At 49.1% G+C, this 25,130-nt stretch overlaps 1 protein-coding gene across 3 annotated transcripts in view; it reads left to right on the forward strand.

Annotated features, from left to right (window-relative positions):
- The first annotated feature begins 14,747 nt into the window (after window positions 1-14,747).
- SHROOM2 (shroom family member 2) overlaps window positions 14,748-25,130 on the forward strand; it is a 135,925-nt gene continuing 125,542 nt past the window's right edge. For all 3 annotated transcript variants that reach the window (XM_079910391.1, XM_079910392.1, XM_079910393.1), the window contains exon 1: window positions 14,748-15,087. In XM_079910391.1, the coding sequence (XP_079766517.1) occupies window positions 14,923-15,087 (165 nt within the window). In that variant the 5' untranslated portion in view covers window positions 14,748-14,922. The remainder of the gene's footprint in view (window positions 15,088-25,130) is intronic.

Genomic DNA, 25,130 nt, shown 5'->3' on the forward strand with positions numbered 1-25,130 from the left:
GACCTCTCCCTGCAGCACATGAATTTTTCCAACCAACCAGAGGTGAGGCGTCCCTGTTGTTTTCCTCTGTCTCCTCCCACCCTGTCTTCTCGTCTACATTTCCACCACCAGCTTTGCAGTTTTAAGTAAGACAAAGTTTGGGCTCAGGTCCTCAGCCTTCTTCCCGGCAAACCACAGGACTGGGCTTCTGTTGGGACCCGTGAAAGGCAGACGGGAGCTGCACTGCCAGATGGAAGCAGAGCCTTTAACCAAGAGCTCCAAGTGCCACTACTTCAAAAAGATCTGACCCGGCGCATCTGTAAGCAGGGGCAGCTGCTTTGATAGAAGTCCGGAACAGACCGACATTGTCAAAACCTTAACTGCTCTTGGATTTTACACCCTTGCTTGTAAAAACAGTAGGAAACATCATAGGGCTACTCCCCAAACGCTGGTCTGCCGCTCCTTCAGAAAGCATAAATCTCAGTATCTGTTTTGAACAGTGGATCTTCTATTTCCTTAGCTCTTGGAAGGCAGAAGTGGCTTCTGGAAGTTTGTGTGTGGAATGTGCTTTAAAAGATAAAAATGAAGAAGGAGAGTCTGTTCGTCTGCTCCAATGCCAAAGGTTCCGGGAGCCAATCTGTGCAGAAGCGTCACTGCGTTTCAATCTCTGTCGCAAGCCCAAGCTGCAGGTACCCCGCCTCTCTGCTTCCCTCGTGCACACCTGCAGGCCCTGGAGGACTCAGGTGCCCAGCGTCCTCCAGAATGGAGGTTGCCTACAAAGCTTCAAGAGGATAAAAAGCGTTGCCGTGGCTTGTATCTTGGTCTTCAATTCCTTTTCTGCCTCCTGGGGAGTTCAGTAGTTCTGCAAATATTCCACACGATGGATGGGTTTTGAACCCAGGCTTAGAAACCAAAGAGCCTCCTGACTTGTGGTTTTTGTTGGCAACTGACCTCACCTGGCAAGACCTGAGAGTCTTGGCTTCTGAAGGAATCTTGTCCTTTCCTCTGAAGAAACAACAGAAGTGGATGGATTGAGAAGTAGCGCCTCAGTACAGCTTCAGCTCTGCAGCGGTCACGAATCTGTCAGCTACGCCGTGTCAGCCTGGGAAGAGATGAGACCGAGCAAGCCCTGGAAAGGAGAGGGTGGGATTTGTGTCCTGAGAGGAAAAGGGAAACTAAACGAACATGAATATCATCGCTACCCCGACCGCCTTCCGTGAGCTGGCAGCATTAAGAACTTCAAGTCTTGCTTAACTCATACCCCCATCCTTGTGGCCCATCTTTTTATCTCTAGGTTCTGTACAAAGCACCAGAAGAGGTGAGGAAACCTATCCAAGGTCACGGAGGTGGTAGAGCTGATGCTCAAATCCAAGCAGATTACGCCGTAAGGTCCAGAGGGGAACTGGAGATTCATTTCCCCGTCAACGTGAATGTCTGCGAACTGGTCAGACCAATGAAAGCACTTTCTCCACTCACCATCTTGAAGCAACAAGAAGTCCGCTTTTGAGAAGTTGGAAGCAGGTCGCAGATGGCGGCATTTGAGGCCATCAGAACGTGACTGCACTTTCAAGGAAGTTGGGGGTGGGGCAGTGAATAGGATGGACACACACATGTATGTGTTACCTGTTTCAGACTTCGTTTAAATGGTATGTTTCCTTTTGTGGCACAGTATACTAATCTAGTAAAATGAGATGAAGTTATTTCTGGGCAGGCCCTTTGCTCTGGAGTCCTGATGCACATGAGACTGTCAGATCTCAGGTATCTAGTAGAAGACGAAATCCGCTCATTAACCACAGGCTTTGGCTAATTTTGAAATGACTGCTTCGCTGCTACTCAGGCAGCTGTGAGCAGAGGCAATAGGAAACCCACAGAAACCTCAAGAGCTTGGCTTGTGGCGAGAGCGCCCGCGTGTCTGCAGAGGACGCAGCCTTACGTGCAGCTGGTCACACACACGGCAGAAACATTTGCCTGATACACACCGCAGAACAACAGCTCAATCTCAGAGGGACTGAAAGGCAGAGAAAGTGCGGGTCAGCCAGTCCCCTCAGGGAGCCCGTGGTTTCAATGTGATGGCTCTTCCCCCCAAGTCTTTGGGTCCCACTGTGTTGCCTTTAGTTGGACATCTAGAGTAAACCGTGTGCGATAACCCCAGTCTCTCAAACTCATGGCAGCTCTTCAGTCTATCACAGGGGTCAGAAAACGTACTCTTCAGAGGCCAAATGGTAAGTCTTTTAGCCTTTGCAAGCCGCATGCTCTCTGTGGCGGTTACCCAACCCTGCCGTGGGACCCCCAGACTAGTCATCGGCAGAAGGTAGATGGATGCGTGTGGCGCTGTACCAAGAAAGCTTTATTTACAAAAGCAGACAGCCGGCCCTCGGGCTATAATTTGTCCACCGCTGGTCTTTTCTGTCAAACTAAGCAAACCAAAATAATAGTAAACTAAGAAGTATGTATGGGCTTTTTTTTTTTTTTTTTTGGCCACATGATGCGGCGCGTGGGATCTTAGTTCCCTGACCAGGGATCGAACCCAGGCCCTCGGCAGTGACAGCCCAGAGCACCAACCACTGGACCGCCAGGGAATTCCCTGTATGGGCTTTTGTGAGGTGTGGTTACTAGATTTTTAAAGAGTATTTGATTCTGCTTTAGAAAATAAGAAAAACTCTGCAAAGAAACAAGTAGCTCGTGAAACACGTGAGACCAGAAGCCTCCGAACATTAGTGAGCTTTTCAATTGGCCATCACTGGTGACACCTATCCTGGCTACCCTTTCTCTCAGGGCTTTAAATTGTCTTAATGTTGTGATTGGAGCATCTTAATCTGGTCTCAGGGATAGCCTAGCCAGTTATGAACTTGGTGGCTACCATTGAATCAGTGATTTCCCACAGAACACTTTTGAATCATAAAGATGTTAAAAGAGTCAGGAAAAGGAAAAATTTCCCTGTAACTTTGTAGTGAGAAACCTGGCAGTCACTACCTTACCCTAGAGGTCAAGGTGAGTGTCACCAGTGACAAGCAAGTGGATGTCAAGTACCCCCTGATGGGATGCGCTGAGGGCGCTGCGTCACTTCTGCAAGTTCCTCCCGAAATCCATAACCCAGTCTGGTCGTGAGAAAAATGTCAGACAAGGCCACATTGGGGGACATTCTATGAAATACGTGACCAGTCCCGCTTAACATTGTCCATGCCATGGAAAACAGGGAGAGGTGGAGAAACAGGCCAGAGGAGGCTAAGGAGACACGACAACTAAGTGCAGCAAGGGATCCTGGGACATCAGCGCACAAACTGGAAATCCAAATGAAGTCGCAAGTTTAGTTACTAGTAAGGTAATGATGTTAATTTCTTAGTCTAGACAAAAGAACCATAGTTACGAACGCTGTATTCAGGGAAATCAGGTAAAGTGTGTACAAGCTTTTTGTGTATTATCTTCGCAACTTTTCTGTAAACCTAAAATTATTATTATTATTACTATTATTTTCTGGCCGTGCCGCGCAGCATGCGGGATCTTAGTTCCCGGACCAGGGATTGAACCCTCTCCCCTTGTGGTGGAAGCGCAGTCTTAACCACTGGACCGCCAGGGAAGTCCCAACCTAAAATTATTCTAAAATTTAAAAAATTTTATTGTTTTAAAAGCCAATCACAGGGCTTCCCTGGTGGCGCAGTGGTTGAGAGTCCTCCTGCCGATGCAGGGGACACGGGTTCGTGCCCCGGTCCGGGAGGATCCCACATGCCGCGGAGCGGCTGGGCCCGTGAGCCATGGCCGGAGCCTGTGCTCCACGACGGGAGAGGCCACAACAGTGAGAGGCCCGCGTACCGCAAAAAAAAAAAAAAGCCAATCACAGCGTATCTCACCTTCTGAGATGCTCCACACTCTGTCTGTGGAGTGTGTTTCTCTCCAAATAAATCCAATTTTTACCTATCAAAAAAATATATAAATAAAATAAAAGCCAATCACACGATAGTGCCTGCAGGCCTTCTACAAGTCTAATTATGCAAAGGTAAAGAAGTATCATAAGTCAATTAAATTTTTAGAAACTTGCTCTGTGTGCCCGGAAGAAATCTCTACATTGCGGTTAAAATTCTACCACCTTTCAGAAAGCCTGTTTCTGATACTTCCTGTTATTTCTACTGCTAGTCAAGTACTTCTACATTCCTTGAAATTCAAATAGATTCAATTGAAACAAATATTTTGGCCAGCAGCCAGTGAAGGAATTTCCAGCAGCCGAATCAGTAGCCCTCCAACACCAAAGCAGTAGCGGCTTCCGTTTTCAGGGCCTCTCCTTCCCATGCAGCCCCCGAATTGTTTCAGCTCTGAGGATGCACAGATGGCCAGTCCCTTTCTCCTCGTGTGTGTGGTTGCAGTTGTGCTGGGAGTGAGAGGCGGAACGGGATGAACGTTATCGAGCTCCCACAGTGTCCGGACTCTCCTGGCTGTCGTTTTATTCCGTGCTTCTCACGGTGTGCTCTCACTAACGGGACACACCACCCTCGGAGTTTGTTAGAAATTCAAGTTCATCGTGCCTTCTCTGAGAACCTCTTATAAGTATCTCTATTGGTTTTTTCCCCCCCTCAAACTGTGGCATTTGAAGCTAGAAAGGCCTTCATTCCCTAAACACTCAAACGATATCGTCGTGAAGGAGCAGAAAGTTCATGCTGCCTTTGGGAAAATCAGTCCGTTCAAGGATCTCACGGAAATCTCACGCATGTAGAATCTTTTTCTTTTTCTCCTTTTTGGCTGCGCCGCACGGCATGTGGGATGTTAGCTCCCCGACCAGGGATTGAACCGGGGCCCCCAGCACTGGAAGCGCAGAGTCTCGATCGCTGGACCTCCAGGGAAGTCCCTAGAATCCTTTTTTTGCTGCTTGGAAATTGCTTGGGCTGGTTTTCACTAGAACCCACATGCCGCAATTTTATGCTACGATTTCGTTGGCACTGCTATCCCCAAGTTGCAAGCAGGTTGGGTCGCAGAAGGCATTCAAGATTTGAAAAAGATGTTCCCCAAATGTAATTCTCCAGATGGAGGTAAGGCTGCCAGGCTGGCCTCACAACTCCTGTTCTCTCAGGAGCCCGGAGCCCGGCCCCCGGGGCAGAGCTTTGATCTCTGGCCCCTGACCTCAGCTGAGGGTCACTCAGGGGTGGGTGGTGGACATGGCCCAGGCAGGGGGCCGCTTTTTATTCTGCCCTTCGTCCCCTCACCCCTCCCTGAAGTCTCCCTAACTTTGAATGTTGAAACAGAGGCTGAGCTCTTGGTTTCTCTGAAAGCCCTGGGCTTTTCTTTGTAAAGCAGAGGACCGCACCAGAGACCCTGGGGAGAGAGAACTAATACTAGACCCAGCATGCCTAGGGCAGCCACTGAGAACTTGGGTCCCCGATTAGAACTCAAGAAGGCAGTGACAGCAGATGACTCACACCCCCTCTATTCATTCCGCAGGGAAAAGTGTTCTGTCTGTGGCAAGAAGTCACCACCATTCAGAATCTCTCCTGGGATCACAGGGAATGAGACACCATTCACCTGAGTAGTAAACCTGGATTAGGCCTGAGTTTGTGGTTTTAAGCCCCTGAATTTCAGGATGGTTTGCTGTGAAGAGATGTCATTTTCATCTTCTTCTTCTTATTTTTTTAAATTAATTTTTATTGTAGTAAAATTGCTTTACAATGTTGTGTTAGTTTCTGCTGTACAGCAAAGTGAATCCGTTATACATATAAATATATCCATTCTTTTTCAGGTTCCTTTCCCACATAGGTTATTAAAGAGTACTGAGTAGAGTTCCCTGTGCTATGCAGTAGGTCCTTATTAGTTATCTATTTTATATATAGTAGTGTGTATCTGTCCATCCCAATCTCCCAATTTATCCCTCACCCCCTTTTCTCCCCTGGTGACCATGTTTGTCTTCTACGTCAGTGACTCTACTTCTGTTTTGTAAATAAGTTCATTTGTGTCATATTTTAGATTCCACATATAAGTGACATCACATGGTATTTGTGTCTGACTAACTTCATTCAGTATGACAATCTCTAGGTCCACTGAAGTGACATTTTCAAGTGTACTTGGAGAGTCAACCCACTGCTCAGCCCCCTTGCTGTGATGCTGTCTCGGCCCTCTGCTCCCGTGGGCCCAGAGAGCCCAAAGCAATCAGTGCTATTCTGTGAAATACAACCTGAGAAAGAGATGCCAGTGTGTGTTTTGTAGGTATCCCAAATCTTTTTTTTTAAATTGCAATATAGTTGATTTACAATATTGTGGTAATTTCACGTGTACAGCCAAGTGATTCAGATATATATATATATATATATATATATATTTCAGATTCTTTTCCATTATAGGTTATTACAAGATATTGAATATAGTTTCCTGTGCTGTACACTAGGTCCTTGTTGTTTATCTCTTTTATGTATAGTTGTTTCTATCTGTTAATCCGAAACTCCTAATTTATCCCTCCTACCCTCCCTTTCCCCTCTGGTAACCATAAATTTGTTTTCTATGTCTGTGAGACTGTGTCTGTTTTGTATATAGATTCATTTGTATTATTTTTTAGATTCCACTTGTAAGTGATATCGTATGATATTTGTCTTTCTTTGTCTGACTTACTTCATTTAGTATGATAATCTCTAGGTCCATCCATGTTGCTGCAAACGGCATTACTTCATTCTTTTTATGGCTGAGTAGTATTCCATTGTTTTTTATATATATATATATATATATATGCGCCACATCTTCTTTCTCCATTCTTCTGTTGATGGACACTTAGGTTGCTTTCATGTCTTGGCTATTGTAAATAGTGCTGCTATGAACAGCGGGGCACATGTATCTTTTCAAATTAGTGTTTTTGGGTTTTTTGGATATATACCCAGGAGTGGGACTGCTGGATCATATGGTAACTCTATTTTTAGTTTTCTGAGCTGTTTTCCACAGTGACTGAACCAATTTACATTCCCACCAACAGTGTACAAGGGTTCCCTTTTCTCCACACCCTCTCCAGCGTTTATCGTTTGTAGACTTTTTGATGCTGGCCATTCTGACTGGTGTGAGGTGTTGCCTCATTGTGGTTTTGATTTGCGTTTCTCTAATAATCAGCGATGTTGAGCATCTTTTCATGTGCCTGTTGGCCATCTGTATGTCTTCTTTGAACAAATGTCTATTTAGGTCTTCTGCCCGTAGGTATCCCAAATCTTTTTTTTTTTTTTTAATATTTATTTATTTGGCTGCCCCGGGTCTTAGTTGCAGCACATGGGATCTTTAGCTGTGGCATATAGGAGCCAGCTTACTGACCAGGGATCAGACTCTGGCCCCCTGCATTGGGAGCGCAGAGTCTCAGCCACTGGACTACCAGGGAAGTCCCAGGCATCCCGAATCTTTATGAGGGCTTCCCTTGGAGCAGTCCTCACCTGGCTTGAGGGTGGGACCAGGCTTCCCTAGGTACCACCTGAAGTCAGCAAAGAGCTAGCCTGTTCTGCTGGCCCTCAAGAGAGCACTTAGGACCACCAGCAAGCTGCGGGCCTTTAGCCAGGCTTTTCCCACACTAACAGGAAGAGTCCCATTCATTGTCTAGAACACCTTAGAGTGGTTTCCATATCTGCAGTAAACCAACTAATGTTCCCCAAAGATGACAGGTCCTAATCTCTGGAACCTGCAAATGTTACCTGATTTGGAAAAAGGGTCTTTGCAGATGTGATTAATATAAGGATTTTGAGATGGAGAGATGATCCTTGATTCTCTAGGTGGGCCTTTAGGGCAATGACAAGGAACGCCCGCAGCCACCAGAAGCTAGAGGGGGCAAGGAACAGATTCTCCCCCAGAGCCTCCATACGGGGTATTGGCCCTCCTGACACCTTGATTCCAGACTTCAGGCCTCCCAAAGGGAAAACATTTCTCCTGTTTTAACTAGTTTATGATACTTTGTTACGACAGCCCTAGGAAACTAACACAACATCTGCTAAACCGTCTCAGATTCAACCTGCCCAAATGAAAGCCATCAGTGCTCCCTTCACTTGTTCTTCTGCCCCAAGTTCCATGTATCAGCTGCTCAACTCAAGTAACTTCAGCCAGAAACCCAGGAGTTGTTTTTGACAGCCCCCAACTCCCAGGATACACACCCGCCCTAGGAGTGGGGCCTGGGGGCTCAGACAGATTCAGAATGAACAGGATTGGGGAATTTCTGTGCTCGTTTACAATAGAGAACATTCCTCTGCTCGTGTGGTCCCCACCTGATGAAACGTCGCCCCTACTTCCTCTCAGCTGGCAAGATAGTAGCTCAGTCACTCCCTCCTGGATGTGCTTTGAAATACTTCACAGAAAAAAAAGTGGGTAGGGATGAAACAAAAGAGGTCTATTTTTGTGTCTGCTTGAAATTTCCACGATAAAAGATGAAATTTTTTTTTCAAAATTTCACCTATGGTTTTGTTCATCCTTTTTTTTTTCCTTCTCTTCTCTACTTGGATTTCTTTCCTGCTGAAACTTTTGCATCTAAAAGACGTTTTGCCTGTAATTGTGCTCTAATTGTTTCAGGGTGGTTCATGATTTTTTCCCTCACAGCCACAGTTAATGTTTCATATTTCCGGCATCCTTTACATTCCTTCGCAAGCCCTCCCTGCTGTTGGACAAGTAAAAAGGGCTCAAGAAATAGATGCTCATTGGCTACTTTATTTTTTTAATTTATTTTTGATTGGAGTAAAATTGCTTTACAATGTTGTGTTAGTTTCTGCTGTACCATGAAGTGAATCAGCTGTATGTATACCTATATCCTCTCTCTCTTGGACCTCCCTCTCCCCTCCCCGCCCCCCCATCTAGGTCATCACAGAGCACGGAGCTGAGCATTTATTGTTTGTAGATTTTTTGATGATGGCCATTCTGACCTGTGTGAGGTGATACCTCATTGTAGTTTTGATTTGCATTTCTCTAATAATTAGTGATGTTGAGCACCTTTTCTTGTGCCTGTTGGCCAGCTGTATGTCTTCGCTGGTGAAATGTCTATTTAGGTCTTCCGCCCATTTTTTAATTGGGTTGTTTTTTGATATTGAGCTCCGTGAGCTGTCTGTATATCTTTGGCTACTTCATTTAAAAGAACAAAACAAAAACTGAAAAATAGGCAATGGCTTTCTAAAAATGTACTTTAAAATATAAAAACGTTTAGGATTTCCCTGGTGGTCCAGTGGTTAGTACTTGGAGCGTTCACAGCCAGGGCCTGGGTTCGATCCGTTGTTCGGGAACTAAGATTCCACAAGCCACGTGGCACAGCCAAAAAAAAAAAAAAAAAAACCTAATAAAAACTTTTACAATAGTAGCTTCAGCTAAGTACTCTCTTTTTAAGGACTCCTGATTTGCATAGTTAGGTATTGTTATATATATATGTGTGTGTGCATTTTTTAAGCACCATTTATTTAGTCCCTTCTAGTTGCCAGCAGGAAACTTGGCCCTTCACATATATAACAGTTTAAAGAACATGTCCTAAAGGTAAAGGAATTGGGACTCACACAGACCTAAGCAAGAATCTAGTTTTATAGGCAAAGCTTCCCCATAGAAGGTTTCAGCCTGTGTGGTGATTGGCATTTGAAGGTCGAGGGAATCTCAAAAGGTGGTCAAATGCCTAAGTATCAATATCTTACAGAAGGAAGTCAGCTCCGTCGCTCAGTGAGAACTGCCCTCTGGTACTGGAGCTGCCGCTGGTTCCCGTGAGTGGTAGCGTGTGAGTCCTTCACCGGGACCTGGGCTCAGTGACCTCAGTCACGTTATTTAACCCTGATGAGTCTCAGTTTCTTCTTCTGTAAAATGGGCTGATGCATGCCCTGAGAAAATCTGCTGAGAGGACCCGAGTCCATCTGAATAACATGCTTGGCACCCAGCAGGCTCTCCGTGAATGACAGTCACTGTTTCTCAGCTGCTGTGGCTGCTTTGTTTGCAGTTATAATTGCTGGGCCGTAGGATGCAAACTCCAAAGATGGGGCCACAAATACTATCACGGTGCCAGGCACATGGAGAGACCCAGCGGTCTGTCCTCCTGTCCCCTGCACAGAAAGACGAAGTCTCTCCCCCCTAGAGATCTGTAAATATTCCAAGTAATAACAAGATCCAGGGTAAAATCCTTGTGAGAGGGAGAAAGTGGTTGCTGGGTTGTACAGACTCAGCTTTATCTAGGATCTGCAGCTAAATTCCAGTGTTTGTAACAATACCTTGCAGGAATCAAGAATAAGATGACAAACATTGGTGACCAAGGGCAAAGTCATTGTGTCAAAGTTTTCCTCTAACTGCCACCATACCTGTGCTCCCTGATCTTGACTGACCCTCTACCAGTCTTAATCATAGGGTCCCCAACTCAGGTACACTGTGAGTCAGGTAGGAAACGGCTAAACCTGCCTTTTAAAAAATATCCCACTGAAAGGTGTTTCGGAAAGCCTGATCTTACTAACTGAAGGGTACTTGGCCCTACAACGTGAAAGGTAAAAGCAAAATTCTGGAACTCCATCCTCCATTACGTCTTATAATTATAAATCTCCTGTTAGGACAAAAAACTAAAATAATTTGAGCTCTGTTTCATAGGGAGGACTAGTTATTTTTTTTTTAATAAATTTATTTATTTTTGGCTGCGTTGGGTCTTCGTTGCTGCCCGCGGGCTTTCTCTAGTTGCGGCGAGCAGGGGCTACTCTTTGTTGCAGTGCGTGGGCTTCTCATTGCGGTGGCTTCTCTTGCTGCGGAGCACGGGCTCTAGGCACGCGGGCCTCAGTAGTTGTGGCACAAGTGCTCAGTAGTTCTGGCTTGCAGGCTCTAGAGCACAGGCTCAGTAGTTGTGGTGCACGGGCCCAGTTGCTCCATGGCACGTGGGATCTTCCCGGACCAGGGCTCGAACCCATGTCCCCTGCATTGGCAGGCGTATTCTTAACCACTGCGCCACCAGGGAAGTCCAGGATTCGCTATTGATTACATCTCTGAAAGTCGGTTCAATTTGCCCTTGGTTGACAAATTCATTGACTGTTGAGCAAGTGAAAGCAGAGCTCACTTTCATTTCACCTATTTCCTCTCTATCAAAGGAAACAAGCCTCAGACTTGAAAAGGTGGCACACACACACCCGAGGCTATTGGATGCCTAGGCGTGGTTGCTTGGAGGATGCTCCTTGGGTCCGGAGGGTATATGCTCAGCCTCATGTTCTGAGCAGTGAAGATGAAAGTCCAAAAAGTGAGAAGCTACACAGAACAAATGTGCCCTGGGCTTTCCAGAAGGACAAAAGCTACGTGCTGACAAACATACTCCACTCTCAGAAATTCTGGCTGAGCTGTGAGTTCCTAGAAGAGAAAGCTGTCACCACTAGAAGTCCACACTGGTTCAATGTTATACTGAATTGTTTCAAAAGGGGTGCAAGGTTGATAAATTGGGACTATGCCTTTCATTCACAAGACGGTGAAATTTTCACAAGATTGACAGTCTTGTCATAATATGTCAGACATGATACAGAAGTTTAGGCGTGACAGGACCACAGGCAGATGTGCTCAACTGTGTAATCCCAAGAATGTTGATGAAAGATTTATGAGGGGCTGAGAGGAGAGCATCTATCTCACAGCAGGCCACACATGGCGTGGCACTGTCCCTTTCATCATGTTTATTAATGTCAACGTAGACAGCTTTATAAATATTCAAATGATGCTAACTCGGAAGGGAGGCCTAATGTGAAGATTAAAAAAAAAACAAACTCAGCAGAATGATGTTTAGTAAGGATGAAGGTAAATTTACACCTAAGTTCAAGGAATGACAGCGTAACACTTTCAAGTGGCAGATGGGTGATCTGACAATGATTATACAGTGAACATAAAATGTTAAAGACGACTTCAGCTGTGATTTATGAAGGCAATGATTTCATGCTTTAGTGAATCTAATGGTCTGAATATTTCAGCCCCAGGTAAGATCTGAGATTTAAACTGAGATTTTTTTTTTTTTTTTTTTTTTTTTGCGGTATGCAGGCCTCTCACTGTTGTGGCCTCTCCCGTTGTGGAGCACAGGCTCCGGACGCGCAAGCCCAGTGGCCACGGCTCACGGGCCCAGCCGCTCCGCGACATGTGGGATCTTCCCAGACCAGGGCACGAACCTGTGTCCCCTGAATCGGGAGGCGGACTCTCAACCACTGCGCCACCAGGGAAGCCCTAAACTGAGATTTTTGTCAATACCAGCTTTAACCGGGGGCAGCATGTTTTGGGATAGGGGACGTGCATAAACTCTAGATGCATTTATATGGTCCTTTAACTTTTGGTTGATCATATACATCTTTTTATTTATTTTTTCCATCCACTTTTAATGTATCTAGGCCATGCCACGAGTCTTTCGGGGTCTTAGTTCCCAGACCAGGGATTGACCCGGGGCCCTTCGCAGTGAAAGCGTGGAGTCCTAACCACTGGACCACGAGGTAATTCCCTCCATCCACTTTTTTTTTTTTTTTTTTTTTTTGCGGTACGCGGGCCTCTCACTGTTGTGGCCTCTCCCGTTGCGGAGCACAGGCTCCGGACGCGCAGGCTCAGCGGCCATGGCTCAAGGGCCCAGCCACTCCGCGGCATGTGGGATCTTCCCGGACCAGGGCACGAACCCGTGTCCCCTGCATCGGCAGGCGGACTCAACCACTGCGCCACCAGGGAAGCCCCCACTTTTTTTTTTTCTTTAGTTTACTTATTTTTGGTCAATCCTCACAGCATGTGGGATCTTGGTTTCCCGACCAGGGATTGAACCCGTGCCCCCTGCACTGGAAGTGCAGAGTCTCAAGCACTGGACCACCAGGGAAGTTCCCCCCAACCACTTTTTAAATTAAACTTTTTATTTAGAGATAATTATAGATTCACATGTAGTTGTAAGAAATAATACAGGGACCTCCTTTGTATCCTGTACCCCACTTCTCCCAATGGGATCATCCCGGAAAATGATAACATACTATCACAACCGGGATGTCAACATTGATACAATCTGGGCTTCCCTGGTGGCGCAGTGGTTAAGAATCCGCCTGCCAGTGCAGGGGACATGGGTTCGAGCCCTCATCTGGAAAGATCCCACATGCCGCAGAGCAACTAAGCCCGTGCGCCACAACTACCGAGCCCGCGTGCCTAGAGTCTGTGCTCCACAAGAGAAGCCACTGCAATGAGAAGCCGGCACCACAAGGAAGAGTAGCCCCTGCTCGCCACAACTAGAGAAAGCCCGTGCACAGCAATGAACACCGGACGCAGCCAAAAATAAAGAAATAGATAAAGGAATAAATTTATTTAAAAAAAATGATACAATCCACCAAGCTTATATATAGGCGTGTATTTAGTCCTGTGCAATTTAATGTGACCACCACAGCGAAGGTACACTTGAGATGGATTTTTACAGGCACCTTCCTTTCAAGTCTCCATTTACAAAGGAAAAGTCACCTCATTCTTCTAACTAGAGGCATTCTGGACACGGCAGCTTGGAGTTATTTATGAGGCGGTAACCCCGTGCCCAGCGCCATGACCGGTGCCCAGGGGAGCTTGCTCTCCTTCTTCAATTGTCCGGATAAGATGCAACTGATCAGCCACAGAACCAGAGAATGCAAATCTCTCTTGACCGCTGAAGACACTGGGACTGCTGCTGAGAGTCCTCGTCCTGGCTCTACAGCGGCAGATCCCAGACAAGGACTCAGGGACCCCTGACTCTCTGTTCTGCGCTCTCCTGGCTTGTCCTTGCCACCTACTTCCTGCATCATCACCTGGATGAAGCGTCTTCGAGGAACCAGCTGTTTCCTAGCGTCCAGCTACAGAACAGTAACATACCTAATACGTCAAGTCCTCTGGGCACAATTGTACCAAAGGGAGAGCGGGGTTTGAACGCAATGACTTCCTCAGCTGTAACTATAGAAAGAGCCAACACCGGCCACTCGGTATCTGGGCTGCAGCGCCGGACAATGCGGGCGCGCGCAGAGGGCTCCAGGGACCCGCCATCCCGCTGCCCTGCGCTGGGGGCACAGTGGGCCGGCGCGGGGACAGGCGGGCGGCACGCGGGTGGGCGCGGGACGGCGGCGGGGACCCCCGCGGCGCTCCCGGCCTCACCTGCGCGGCCGCCCACCGCCCGCGGTCCGCGAGAACAAAGGCGGGGGCGCCAGCCGGCCGCGCGCTCCAAGATGGAAGGCGCCGGGGGCTCCGGCCGCCGCTGGGCCCGCCTCGCCCCGGCCGGCCCGCGCGGGCGAAGGCTTCCGCCGCCTCACCTGCCGCGCCTAGGCTACCCGAACAGCGAGCGGACGTGCCCCGAGCCTCCGAGGGCGGCCCGGCGCCCGAGACGGAGGAGGGGCCCCCGGACCTCGAGCCCCCGCCCCCGCCCGCCCTCTGGCCCCGCGGGTCGCGCCCCTCACCCCGAGTGCGCGCCCCCCACTCCGCCCCCCAGGCCTCCGCGCGCCCCGAGCGTGAGCTCCGGCCCCGGCCCCCAGTACACTGCACTCGGCTGGCGGCGCGAGGTCCTGAGCGCGCTCCCAGCCTCGGGGCGACTTGGGGAGCCCCGGGCGCGCGCCCCCGACCCCCGCGCCTCTCCCCGCCCCTCCCACCGCCGGCGGCCGCGGGGGTCCCGGACGGCACGCCTCTACCCCCACTCCGCCTCCCACCCTCCGGGCAACTCGCGGGAACCCGAGCGCTCGCCCCGCCCCCTGCCCCCCGAGCGGCGCGAGCCCCCGAGCGCGCGCCGGACCCCGCCGCTCCCCGCCCCCTCCCCGCGGGCCCGCCCCCTCCGGGGCCCGCCCTCCCCCGCGCGCCGCGCCGCGCCGCGCCGCGCCGCGCGTTCTCCCGGCTCCCTCCCTGTCCGGGGCCGGTACTTTCCTCCCAAGTTGCAGCGCAAGTTTGCCAGTGGCCGGCGGCGGCGGGGCGCCGGGAGCCTCCCTCGCCCTCGGCCGGCCGGGGCTCCCCCGAGTGCATGGGCGCAGGTCGGGCGGCCCTGGGGGCCTGAGCGGCCGCGCCGCCTCCGAGCCCCGCGCCATGGAGGGCGCAGAGCCCCGTGTGCGGCCAGAGCGCCTGGCAGAGGCCGAGGCGCGGGCGGCCGATGGCGGGCGCCTGGTGGAGGTGCAGCTGAGCGGCGGCGCCCCTTGGGGCTTCACCCTGAAGGGCGGCCGCGAGCACGGCGAGCCGCTGGTTATCACGAAGGTACGGAGGGCGCGGGACACGCACGGTGACAGCCGGGAGGTGGCCTGGGGCCGAGGGACTCGTTGGGGGGTAGGAGCGCTGGAGGGGGTGTCCAGTTCGCGCCCCCGGGCCCGGGACGCGCGTCCGCCCGGGTCACCTGCGAGGACGTGGGTAGTAGGACTCGCATAGGTGTGTGGTCCGGGCGCCACCTTGGTCCCTCTGCGTTGTTTCCCGGTCCTGCTGGCTCCCAGCGCCGCGCAGTTTCAATGGCTCCTGTTCCGGGTCCCCTCCCCTCCCCCTCCTGGGAAGGGCCTGGCAGGGTCTCCTGTCACTCCCGGCTTCGCCTGCGCCGGCCTACACCTGTGGGCCTACCCAGAGGTCGGGGAGGGACATTCCCACGTGCCGGGGGTGGACAGAGACGTCCCCACCTGTGTTTGCCTGTCTAGGTATTTGTTTCTGCACTCCTTGGACCTGCACCCGTTATCGCTAGGAAGCCCAGACTAGCAGCTGCCGCCAGCCGAGCTTCTCGATTCCCGAAAGCCCATCAATATTTATTGACTTTCGCTTCCAGCCCTAGACCCACGGCGCTCTGGATACCTGCAAAAACAAATTGAAACTTTTCGTCGTCCTTTATGAAAGTGGGGTTTGAGCCCCCAAAATAAGTTCCTAGTGTGTGTGTGTGTGTGTGTGTGTGTGTGTGTGTGTGTAGGGGTAACTTTGAATTCTCTTGTCTCGAAACAGAAAACCATCTTGAAACTTACCAGCCGAACCCGTATAAACCTGTAAAAAGCACACAGACAGCAAACCAGTCGTCCTGTTTTCTTCTGGTTAAAAGTGTCTGTTGGTCAGTTTCTCTGGGAAGGTCCGGGCCGCGCCATTCCTGGGGACAAAGTTCCCTTTAAAATGCAAAAATTCTTGGCTTCTAGTAGCGTTTGAAGGTGACTTACTGGTTTTCTCTGCTTTCCTGCTTCACCACAGCAGGAAGAACTAAAGTGACTCCTAACCCACCCCACCGGATTGAATTTGGGAGGCGGTGTGGCTTTGTTGTCTAGATAGTAAATGAGACACTCAACTTCTGATCTTTATTTTCTCTCATTTTTATATTTATAAAACTAGAGACTTTGAGGGGAGACGTGCACTGAATTTATGTGGAACCGGGGAAAGAGGCTGTCATTGTTGTTATAAGTTTCACCCATGTGCAAACCCATTAATGAATTGGATTCTTTGGAAAAATGTATGTGGTGGAGTAGCCATAGAGTGTACACCTTGTGCAGCACAGGCATTTCCTGCATATACGTGTATTAAGGCACAGTAGCCTGTGCCTTTTCAATAATAAAAGTTTTACCGGGCATTTCTGATGGTAAAAGTTAAAAAGATATCAGGTAAGTTACTCAGACTTTTATCGTTTCTACAGATTCTTTTAAAAAAGAATATGCGCGCGCGCGCGCGCAATTCAACCTGTCTTCCTCGGACCTGTCTTTACAGCAGATGGAGTAAGTCGTAAAACATTATTTAAGATGACATCTTGCTTTTTGGGCTTATGCAGTGTAAGAAAGCTGGACTTAAACTCTAAAATTCAGTTGTTTGACCGGAAGCCGGAGAAGGGGACCTCCTCCTTTCTCTGTACCTCAAGTTCTAAAAAACCCCGCGCGTTCTTAGTTGTTTCTCCTCAGCTTGTGCAAGAGGACAAGTTCTAGGACAAGTTCTAGAAACTGAAGGAGGTGGGCAGTAAAACCCACGGACACACACCAGGGCCTAATCAGGGCACAGGAGGCAGGCAGTCTGCTCCTGATTGGGCCCCTGGGTTGACTGTCACGGTAGTTGCTAAGGTGTGTGGGTAGGTAGGGCTAGGCTGGTAGCGGTGTACACGCCCTGCCTTTCCAGATCGTGCTTCAGGATTTTGCAGAAATAAAACTGCTTCTGAGTCTTATCTGAGATGCTCATATGTCCCTCCCTTAAACTGCTGCTTGGTTTTTGTAGGTGCTGTACTGTGACTGGAGATATGTGGTTTCTTTGCTTAGGATGGAGAGGATTCAGGACAGTTTGGGACATCTGTGACAGATTTCCATGCACGCTTGTGTACACATGCACACACGTGTCCTCACACGCGCACACACGTGTGCTCACACATGCATGTATATATTCCTTAACCACACATTGTATTGCATGGTATTTGCAGTATTTCACCTACTTGTCTTTTCTCCTGCATTAAGTCATCACTGATGCATGTTTACAATCCAACAGCTGGTAATTAACTGTCACATTATTAGAGAAGGATAAAGGAAAGCGTGTCCATTATAATCACTTAAAAAATGGAAATAGACTGTTGTGATGGAGACTGGGGAAATTAGTTCCACCTCCAGAATGTAGATGAATCCAAGCTTTGAATCTTCCTTTCCCAGTACCTACTAAAAAATCTTTAGGGCTCGTTAAATAATAGGCCTTCTAATGGCTTTTTTTTTTTTTGCATTTAAAAAACCTTGTAATTAAATTGTTACATATTAGAGCCCTGGGATATTATACAGCTCATTTCTAACAATCTGACTTGGAAGAAGCTTGATCCAGTGTAGGAGGATGCACTCTGTTTACGATGATGATGTCTCAGTTGAAAGCCTCATAGGAGTGTACATCTTAGAACTGGAAGTGATGCCAAGAACAAGGCTGGCTCAATCCCTGATCTCCTGATGGAGTTTTTTATTTTATTTATTTATTCATTCATTTATTTTTGGCTGTGTTGGGTGTTTGTTGCTGCCCACGGGCTTTCTCTAGTTGCGGCAAGGGGGGGCTACTCTTCATTGCGGTGCGCGGCCTTCTCATTGCAGTGGCTTCTCTTGTTGCGGAGCACGGGCTCTAGGCGCGTGGGCTTCAGTAGTCGTGGCTCGTGGGCTCAGTAGTTGTGGCTCGCGGGCTCTAGAGCGCAGGCTCAGTAGTTGCGGCGCACAGGCTTAGTTGCTCCGCAGCGTGTGGGATCTTCCCGGATGAAGGCTTGAACCCGTGTCCCCTGCATCGGCAGGCGGATTCTTAACCACTGCGCCACCAGGGAAGCCCCTTGATGGAGTTTCATTAGCCTATTTTGTAGATGGAACAGCTGAGGCCAAGGAGGGTTCAGTGGTGTGCCCTGAGGTCACAAACCTGGCAAATCTTGAGAAGGGTCCTCGGGACCAGGTCTTGACCCTGCACGTCTCTGCTTTCTCTCCACGTGCTGCCATCTGTCTGGAATCCCTTGCAATGCCATCTTCAGTAACTTTGTCACATCCTATGAGGGTATTTCAACCTTGGCACTACCGATGTTCTGGCCTGGATGTGTCTTTGCTGGGGGCGCGGGCGCTGTCCTGTGCATTGTAGGGTGTCCAGCAGCAGCCCTGGCCTTTGCCCACTGACACCACCCCCCAGTTGTGACAACCAGAGAAGTCTGCACACGTTGCCAGATGTCTCCCGGGCACAGGTCACTGTCGCTAGAGTGACTGTACATCCCTTTAGCTTTGAAAGGATTTTAGCTTTGAACGCGTGTGCTGAATTCTTCTTTCTGAAGACACTCAGAGGCCCCTGGCATAGTCAGCTTTGGCCGGGAAGGCTGTTTTCTTCCTAAGCGCTCGCTGGCCCTGGTGATAGGCTTTATTTACATAGTAAAACTCAAACAAATACTTGCTTCATCTGCATTTTTGTATCTGGAAAAAGGAAATGGAAGCAGGAACTCCCGAGTGCTGTGTTTCATGGGCATTCAGCGGGGCTGCCCGGGGAGGACTGCCTTTTCTCTGGGTCGGTTGAAGTTACAGGGATACTGACTTCCCGGGAGTGGCATTCCTGGAATTCAAAGCGCACACTTGAAGTCCCCCAGCAAGGTGGCAACCAGACTTGTGACCGTTCGTTCCATTGACACTGACTTGCAGCTTGAGGTATTACCAGGGCTGGAAGAGACACAGAACCCCAGTGTTTCATACTGCTGTCGGAGGGGAGCAGAAATAACGTCCGTGCCTTAAGCTCCAAAGACTCTGACTTGTTAGTGTTTCCGAGACTGTGCTTTGACGCGGGGCCTCTCAGGACCTGTGTAAGCAGGTGCGATGTTGTACGTGGTCCTGCTGTGTGCGTGGCGCCTTCTTGCCCCATCAGCTCAGCAAGTGTAGAAGTTCCGTGGGCGTGGCTAGGGCCTGCTTTCTAGCGTGGCCCTGGAGGGGCTAGAACTCCAGGAGGGGAGGGCCCTTGGGGATTCGTTAGGAAACCTTAAGTGGGCCAGCTGGGTGTCAGCAGGCCCCCTTCGGCCTCAGGAATGTTTGTGAACCGGGGAAGGAATGAAGCCCCTGGCCCTCCTTTTCACCATTTCTTAGCCCTCCCCGCCCCTTCCCGCCAAGAATGCGAGAGAGCCTCAGCCAGGAGCTCCAAAGAGGACAGTAATTTGGGCCTGGCCTGGTCCCACGGGCGGCTCCTTTGGGAACCCGTTGATTTTCAGGTTGCCTTTGGGGACCAGAGCCGTCCTGGGGGGTGGTGCGGGGGAGCTGGGGCTTGGGGTGCCCAGCCTATGCACCCTCTCGGGAGCCTTCGGACCGTGCGGCGTTCGCTGGATGCCAGGCCGTGTCCTTAAACGTCCTTCTTGGTCTGCACACTGAAGGCGGGGTGGAGGGGAAGCGGGGCACGTTTCTGGGGGGTTGGCCCACACACCCAGGTGGCACATGTCCTGTGTCAGCCGTTAGAGCTCCTGATGGTGGAGGCTTGGGGCAGAGACTAGCTGTCGGTTGGGGGTGGGAGGTCCCTTCCGCGGTGGTTGGGGGTGGGAGGTCCCTTCCGCGGTGGTCTGAAAGGGGCTCCGTTTCATGGGCTGTGCTGAGTCACGGTCGTTGGTGACCTGGCAACCCTGGTCAGGACAAGTTGTTGTCTGGACGTCCTTATATTTGCCCCCAAGAGCCAAGTTCTTTATCAGTTACCACTGAAGGCTGTGAAAAAGGGTGGGGGGGGTGTGTTGAATTCAGCTGTGTATCGGGAACCGATGGATCTCAGCCTCTCTGGGTTTTGCTCGATGTCGGTGTCGAAGTACAATCCCACGTCAGCACCCATCTAAGGACCGCTGCCGCTTTCCCAGGGCTCCATAGAAATAAATGGTGGGTGGGCGAGGGCTGGGCGCCCCTCCTCGGCAGACCCAGGTGCTGTGGGTACTGTTATGGCCGAGGCAACTCCTGGGCACTGTGAGATCCCAGCCTCTTGGAGGCCAGCTGCAGTTTGCTGATTGTTCAGAGGAGTGTAATGCCAGAGACTCATTTGTATTTAAAAATTAATAGTACGGTTAAAAAAAAAAAAGAAGGGTGAGTTTTCTTTCCTGTGCTGAAACCCCTTTCCAGTTGGTGGAAGGGCAAGACCTGTCTTGCCAGCTGGCATGCAGATATATCTTTATTCCCCTGTCCCAGCCTGTGCCTAGCTGGGTCCTGTTAGTTCTTACCCCTGGTCCTCTTGAGGTGTTTTGGGTGCAGGGGTGGGAAGTCTGGCAGAGAGACCCAAGTCCCATCCCGAGCTCTGGTGCTGGAGCTTTGAGGTGCAGTGGGTGGGGGGTTCTTCCTCTCGTAGAAGTTAATTCAGCAGGACTCACATCTATAAATCCAGAAGCTTCCACAGTGTGAAAAGCTATAAACGTAAGCTGTCCATCACACTCCTGCATCGTGATGGATTTTGCCCTTCCTGGTTCAGTTATGAGCGCTTCGTAACATGTCCTAACACTCATCTTTTGAAAAGAAGAAAACAGGTTTGCCCGAGAGCTAAATGTAGAAGAGAATGAGAATGGAAGGCTCATAAAAATAGCCGTTTTCACCTTGTCCTAACTATCTGGGATTTCTTAATTCACCTTTCCATTTCTCGGCCAAAGAAACTGGGCTCCCAGCTTGCAAAGGGCTGGCTTTTCTACTTGGAAGGCATTTTGGAGCTGTCCTCTTGCCGAAGTTGCTTTGTGTCAGCATGCAAATGAACCTGGATTTGAGGATTTCTTCGGGGCTCTGGGGAGCTTTTCTTCTTGTACACTGGGCGCAGTGTAAACAGTCAACGAGATAATTTAAGGACTTAAAGGCTGAACAGACTTTTTATTCAGTCTTACCTCTTTTACTTTTCATGCACTGCAGTCAGGCATGGGGCCATCCTTTGATGAGGAATTATGCAAGCCGCTCTCTTCCAAGCTGCAATTTCCACCCACACGAAGGGTTTTGAAAGCCCTCAGGGTTGCATATTGCTCTTTTGGTCTTTTTAAAACCTTGCCAGTGCTCAACAGAGGGAGGGTGTATTCTGGAAGAATTGTTTTCCTGTTACCTTGCTGGATTCGATATTTGCATGGCCCTGTGGTAGGTGGAGCCTGTTTCCCTGACCAGTGCGAATGTTAAGGCCTCTCTTTGGGGGAACGTATCTTAGTGGAAGGACGACGGTAGGATATGGTTAAAAAATAATTGGACTAACTTTATTTTAGGTACGAACAACTAAGGTTGTTCTGAAAAGCCAGGATATTCTGAATTGCAATGCAGAGGTGACTTTTTTTTTTTTTAACCTGGGCTGTTTTTCTGAAATCTCCTGGGTATGAAGTTGGAGGTAATGTCTGCCGCCTCTGTGGGATGGGTCTGGAAGAACAGTGCTCTACGTGGCCTGGGAAGGGTTGGGATTGTCTTTCTTTTGGCCAAAGGTGACTAAGACTTTTAGATCAAAGGCAAATTGTGAAGGTCAACAAGAACCCAGGCGGGGTAGATTGTGTGGGCTCTAAAGGCAACATTTTACTTATTCAAGGGAGGAAAGACACAAAATGTTACTGTATCTTTTTTTTTTTTTTACGGTATCTTTTTGAGATTTGTTTTTATTTTTATCAGAGTGGCTCTTGCAGGGTTGAAATAATCAAATAGTTCTGCAGGGCTTGTTATCATACCAGCAGTTCCCCACTGTCATTTCCTCTTCCCTAGAGAAGCTATTGAAACTTTTTAGCTGATTTCTTTGGGCATTTGCCTATATTCTGTACGGCTGCTACTTTCATTGTTCCGTTTCGGGATAACTGTTGACTTCCCACTGTGGGAGCTTGAGATGTGGTCTTTTTTTCCACACCAGCTACCCAGACACATACCTTGGGCCCCCATACTCCCAACGTAACTACATCATAATTTTGGTTAGAAGAGGGTTTTTTCAACCTTAGCCTCACTGACGTTTGGGGCCACATAGTTCTTTGTCGTGGGGGGCCGTCCTGTGCCCTGTGGAAGCAGCATCACTGGCCTCCACCCCCGAGAAGCCAGTACAGATTCCTCCGTCTCCGGTAGTCGAGATGGTCAGAAACGTCTCCAGATGTTGCCAGATGTCCACTGGGGGACAAAAATCACCCCCTTTGAACTGGGAGTTTGGGATGAGCAGATGTAAACTATTGTATGTAGGATGGATAAACAATAGGGTCCTACTGTAGAGCACAGGGAACTGTATTCAGTATCCTGTGGCAAGCAATAATGGAAAAGAATATTAAAAAAAAAATGATGTCTCTATGTGTAGAACTGGGTCACTTTGCTGTACAGCAGAGATTGGCCCACATTGTAAATCAACTCTACTTCAATAAAAAAAATAAAATTAAAAAAAAAACCAACCCTGTGCGCTGAGAAGACCATGGTTCGGGGGAGAGTCATGTGCCACGGTGTTCATTGCGGCGCTCTTTGCAGGGGCCAGGACCTGGGGGCATCCTGGCTGTCCGTCGACAGATTAATGGGTGGGGAAGATGGCTGGTGGGGGGCGGCCGCGTGGCACGGGGAGATCAGCTCAGTGCTTTGTGACCACCTGGAGGGGTGAGACAGGGAGGGTGGGAGGGAGGGAGACAAAAGAGGGAGGAGACGTGGGGATGTATGTATGCGGGTGGCTGACCCGCTTTGTTGTACAGCAGGGGCCGACACCATTGTGGAGCAATTGTACTCCAATGAGGATGTTAGAAAAGAAAAACTAATATGAATACAAAAAAAAATAAATGCTAAAGCATCTTGTTAATATGTAGAAAAAGTTATTTAAAGACAAAGTTTATTTTTAAAATTTGTTTTTCGTCTCATAATTGACAGAATAAAATGTTACAGCATTTGCAAAAAAATAAAAAAATAAAATAAATTGCCCCCTTTGAGAACCACTTGGTTAGCAGTATTCGGTGTGTGTGTTGTTTTGAATGCCAGTGCCAACACTTGCTGAGCCTGGTGGTGCAAACTATGATTATTTCTCCTGCACAAGTTTTCATAACCACCAAGTGTAAGGATACGCTTTGTTTCTTTGCCTGATTTTCTATGTGCATATCGTTGATTCATCCGCCGCATCTTCCCCAGTTGCAAAAAATCTTTTACTATATTCAGACACACAGAGGGTCGTCTTTTGAGACCTTCTCTATCTGAGAATGTCGTTATTTTACCTTGACAGTAAATGGACTGTTGGGTGTGCAAGTCTGAGTTGGAGACGGTTTTCCCTAGGCACTTTCTTTGCAGGTGGTGTTCTGACCTCTGCAGGTGTACGGTATTGTTGGGGAGACAACAGAGCTTTCTGTTTCTTTTCTTTTTTTAATTTAATTAGTTTATTTTTATTTCTGGCTGCGTTGGGTCTTCGTTGCTGCACGTGGGCTTTCTCTGGTTGCGGCAAGCGGGGGCTACTCTTCGTTTTGGTGCGCGGGCTTCTCATTGAGGTGGCTTATCTTGCTGCAGAGCATGGGCTCTAGGCGCGCGGCCTTCAGTAGCTGTGGCACGCGGACTCAGTAGTTGTGGCTCGCGGGCTGTAGAGCGCAGGCTCAGTAGTTGTGGCGCACGGACTGAGTCGCTCTGCGGCATGTGGGATCTTCCCGGACCAGGGCTGGAACCCGTGTCCCCAGCGTTGGCAGACGGATTCTTAACCACTGCACCACCAAGAAGGTCCCAAAGCTTTCTGTTTCTTAGTCCTTTGGACTAACTCTAATTTTTTCTGTCGTATTTTTCTTTTCTCTGTATTTTTGTTCTTCTCCGGAGATTTTGTACAGCCTTATCTTCCAACCCTTCCATTGAGTTTTAAATGTGTGCTTTTAAATGTGTTCTTCTCCGGAGATTTTGTACAGCCTTATCTTCCAACCCTTCCATTGAGTTTTAAATGTGTGCTTTTGGGTTTTTTCTATTTCCAGAGTTGTTTGTTTTTTGTTTGTCTGTTTGTTTTGTTAGTGTTGTTCTCGAATGTTCCTTTTTGATACCATACTGATCTTGTTTCATGGTTCTTCTTTCATATCTTTGAGAATATTCACTGGTTTTACAAAATGTCTTCTTGCCGTGTAGATTCCGTTTCTGAGCTCCGCTGCTTTTTGTGTGTTTGTTTGCCTTCTGTTGGGGGCTCAGTTCGTCCTTGCCGTCTGCAGGTATGTAAGAGTGGGTGACCACAATGTTTTTTGGAGGCTGGTGCATGTGGGTGAATGATCTAGCCAGGCTGCTTCTCTGGGGACTCCTTTAAGGCCATAGCTTCGCTTGTTTCTTTTGCGCTGGTCACATCCCTTCAGATAGTAATGTTTTCCTCTACTGAACATAAGTTTCTGGTGTAGGGCAGATTTGAACGTTGGTGCGAGGTTTGCCAGTTTGGAGGAGCCCTGCTTTGCTTGGCGACGTGAGAGTGGTCATCTCTGCCTCCTGCTGTGGCCACAGTGGTTCCAGTTTGGAGAGAACGTCTTGCATATGTAGCTGAATCGTGCACTCTGTCCTTAACCTTTTCTCACCCTTAATCCTTCAGGCTGTCAAACTAGAATCATTCCTACTTCACTATATTGACACAGGGGTGAAATGAGTCAGTATGGAAAGCTAGCTCTAGTAGATTTTTTTTTTTTTTTTCCATTTTAAAATTTTTATTTATTTATTTTTGGCTGCATTGGGTCTTTGTTGCTGTGTGCGGGCTTTCTCTAGTTGCGAAGAGTGGGGGCTACTCTTCCTTGCGGTGCACGGGCTTCTCATCACGGGGGCTTCTCTTGTCGCGGAGCACAGGCTCTAGGCACGTGGGCTTAAGTAGTTGTGGTTCGTGGGCTCAGTAGTTGTGGCTCACGGCCTCTAGAGCGCAGGCTCAGTAGTTGTGGCACACGGGCTTAGTTGCTCTGCGGC

This window comes from Stenella coeruleoalba, assembly GCF_951394435.1.
Source record: "Stenella coeruleoalba genome assembly, chromosome: X".
NCBI classification, from domain to species: Eukaryota; Metazoa; Chordata; class Mammalia; order Artiodactyla; family Delphinidae; genus Stenella; species Stenella coeruleoalba.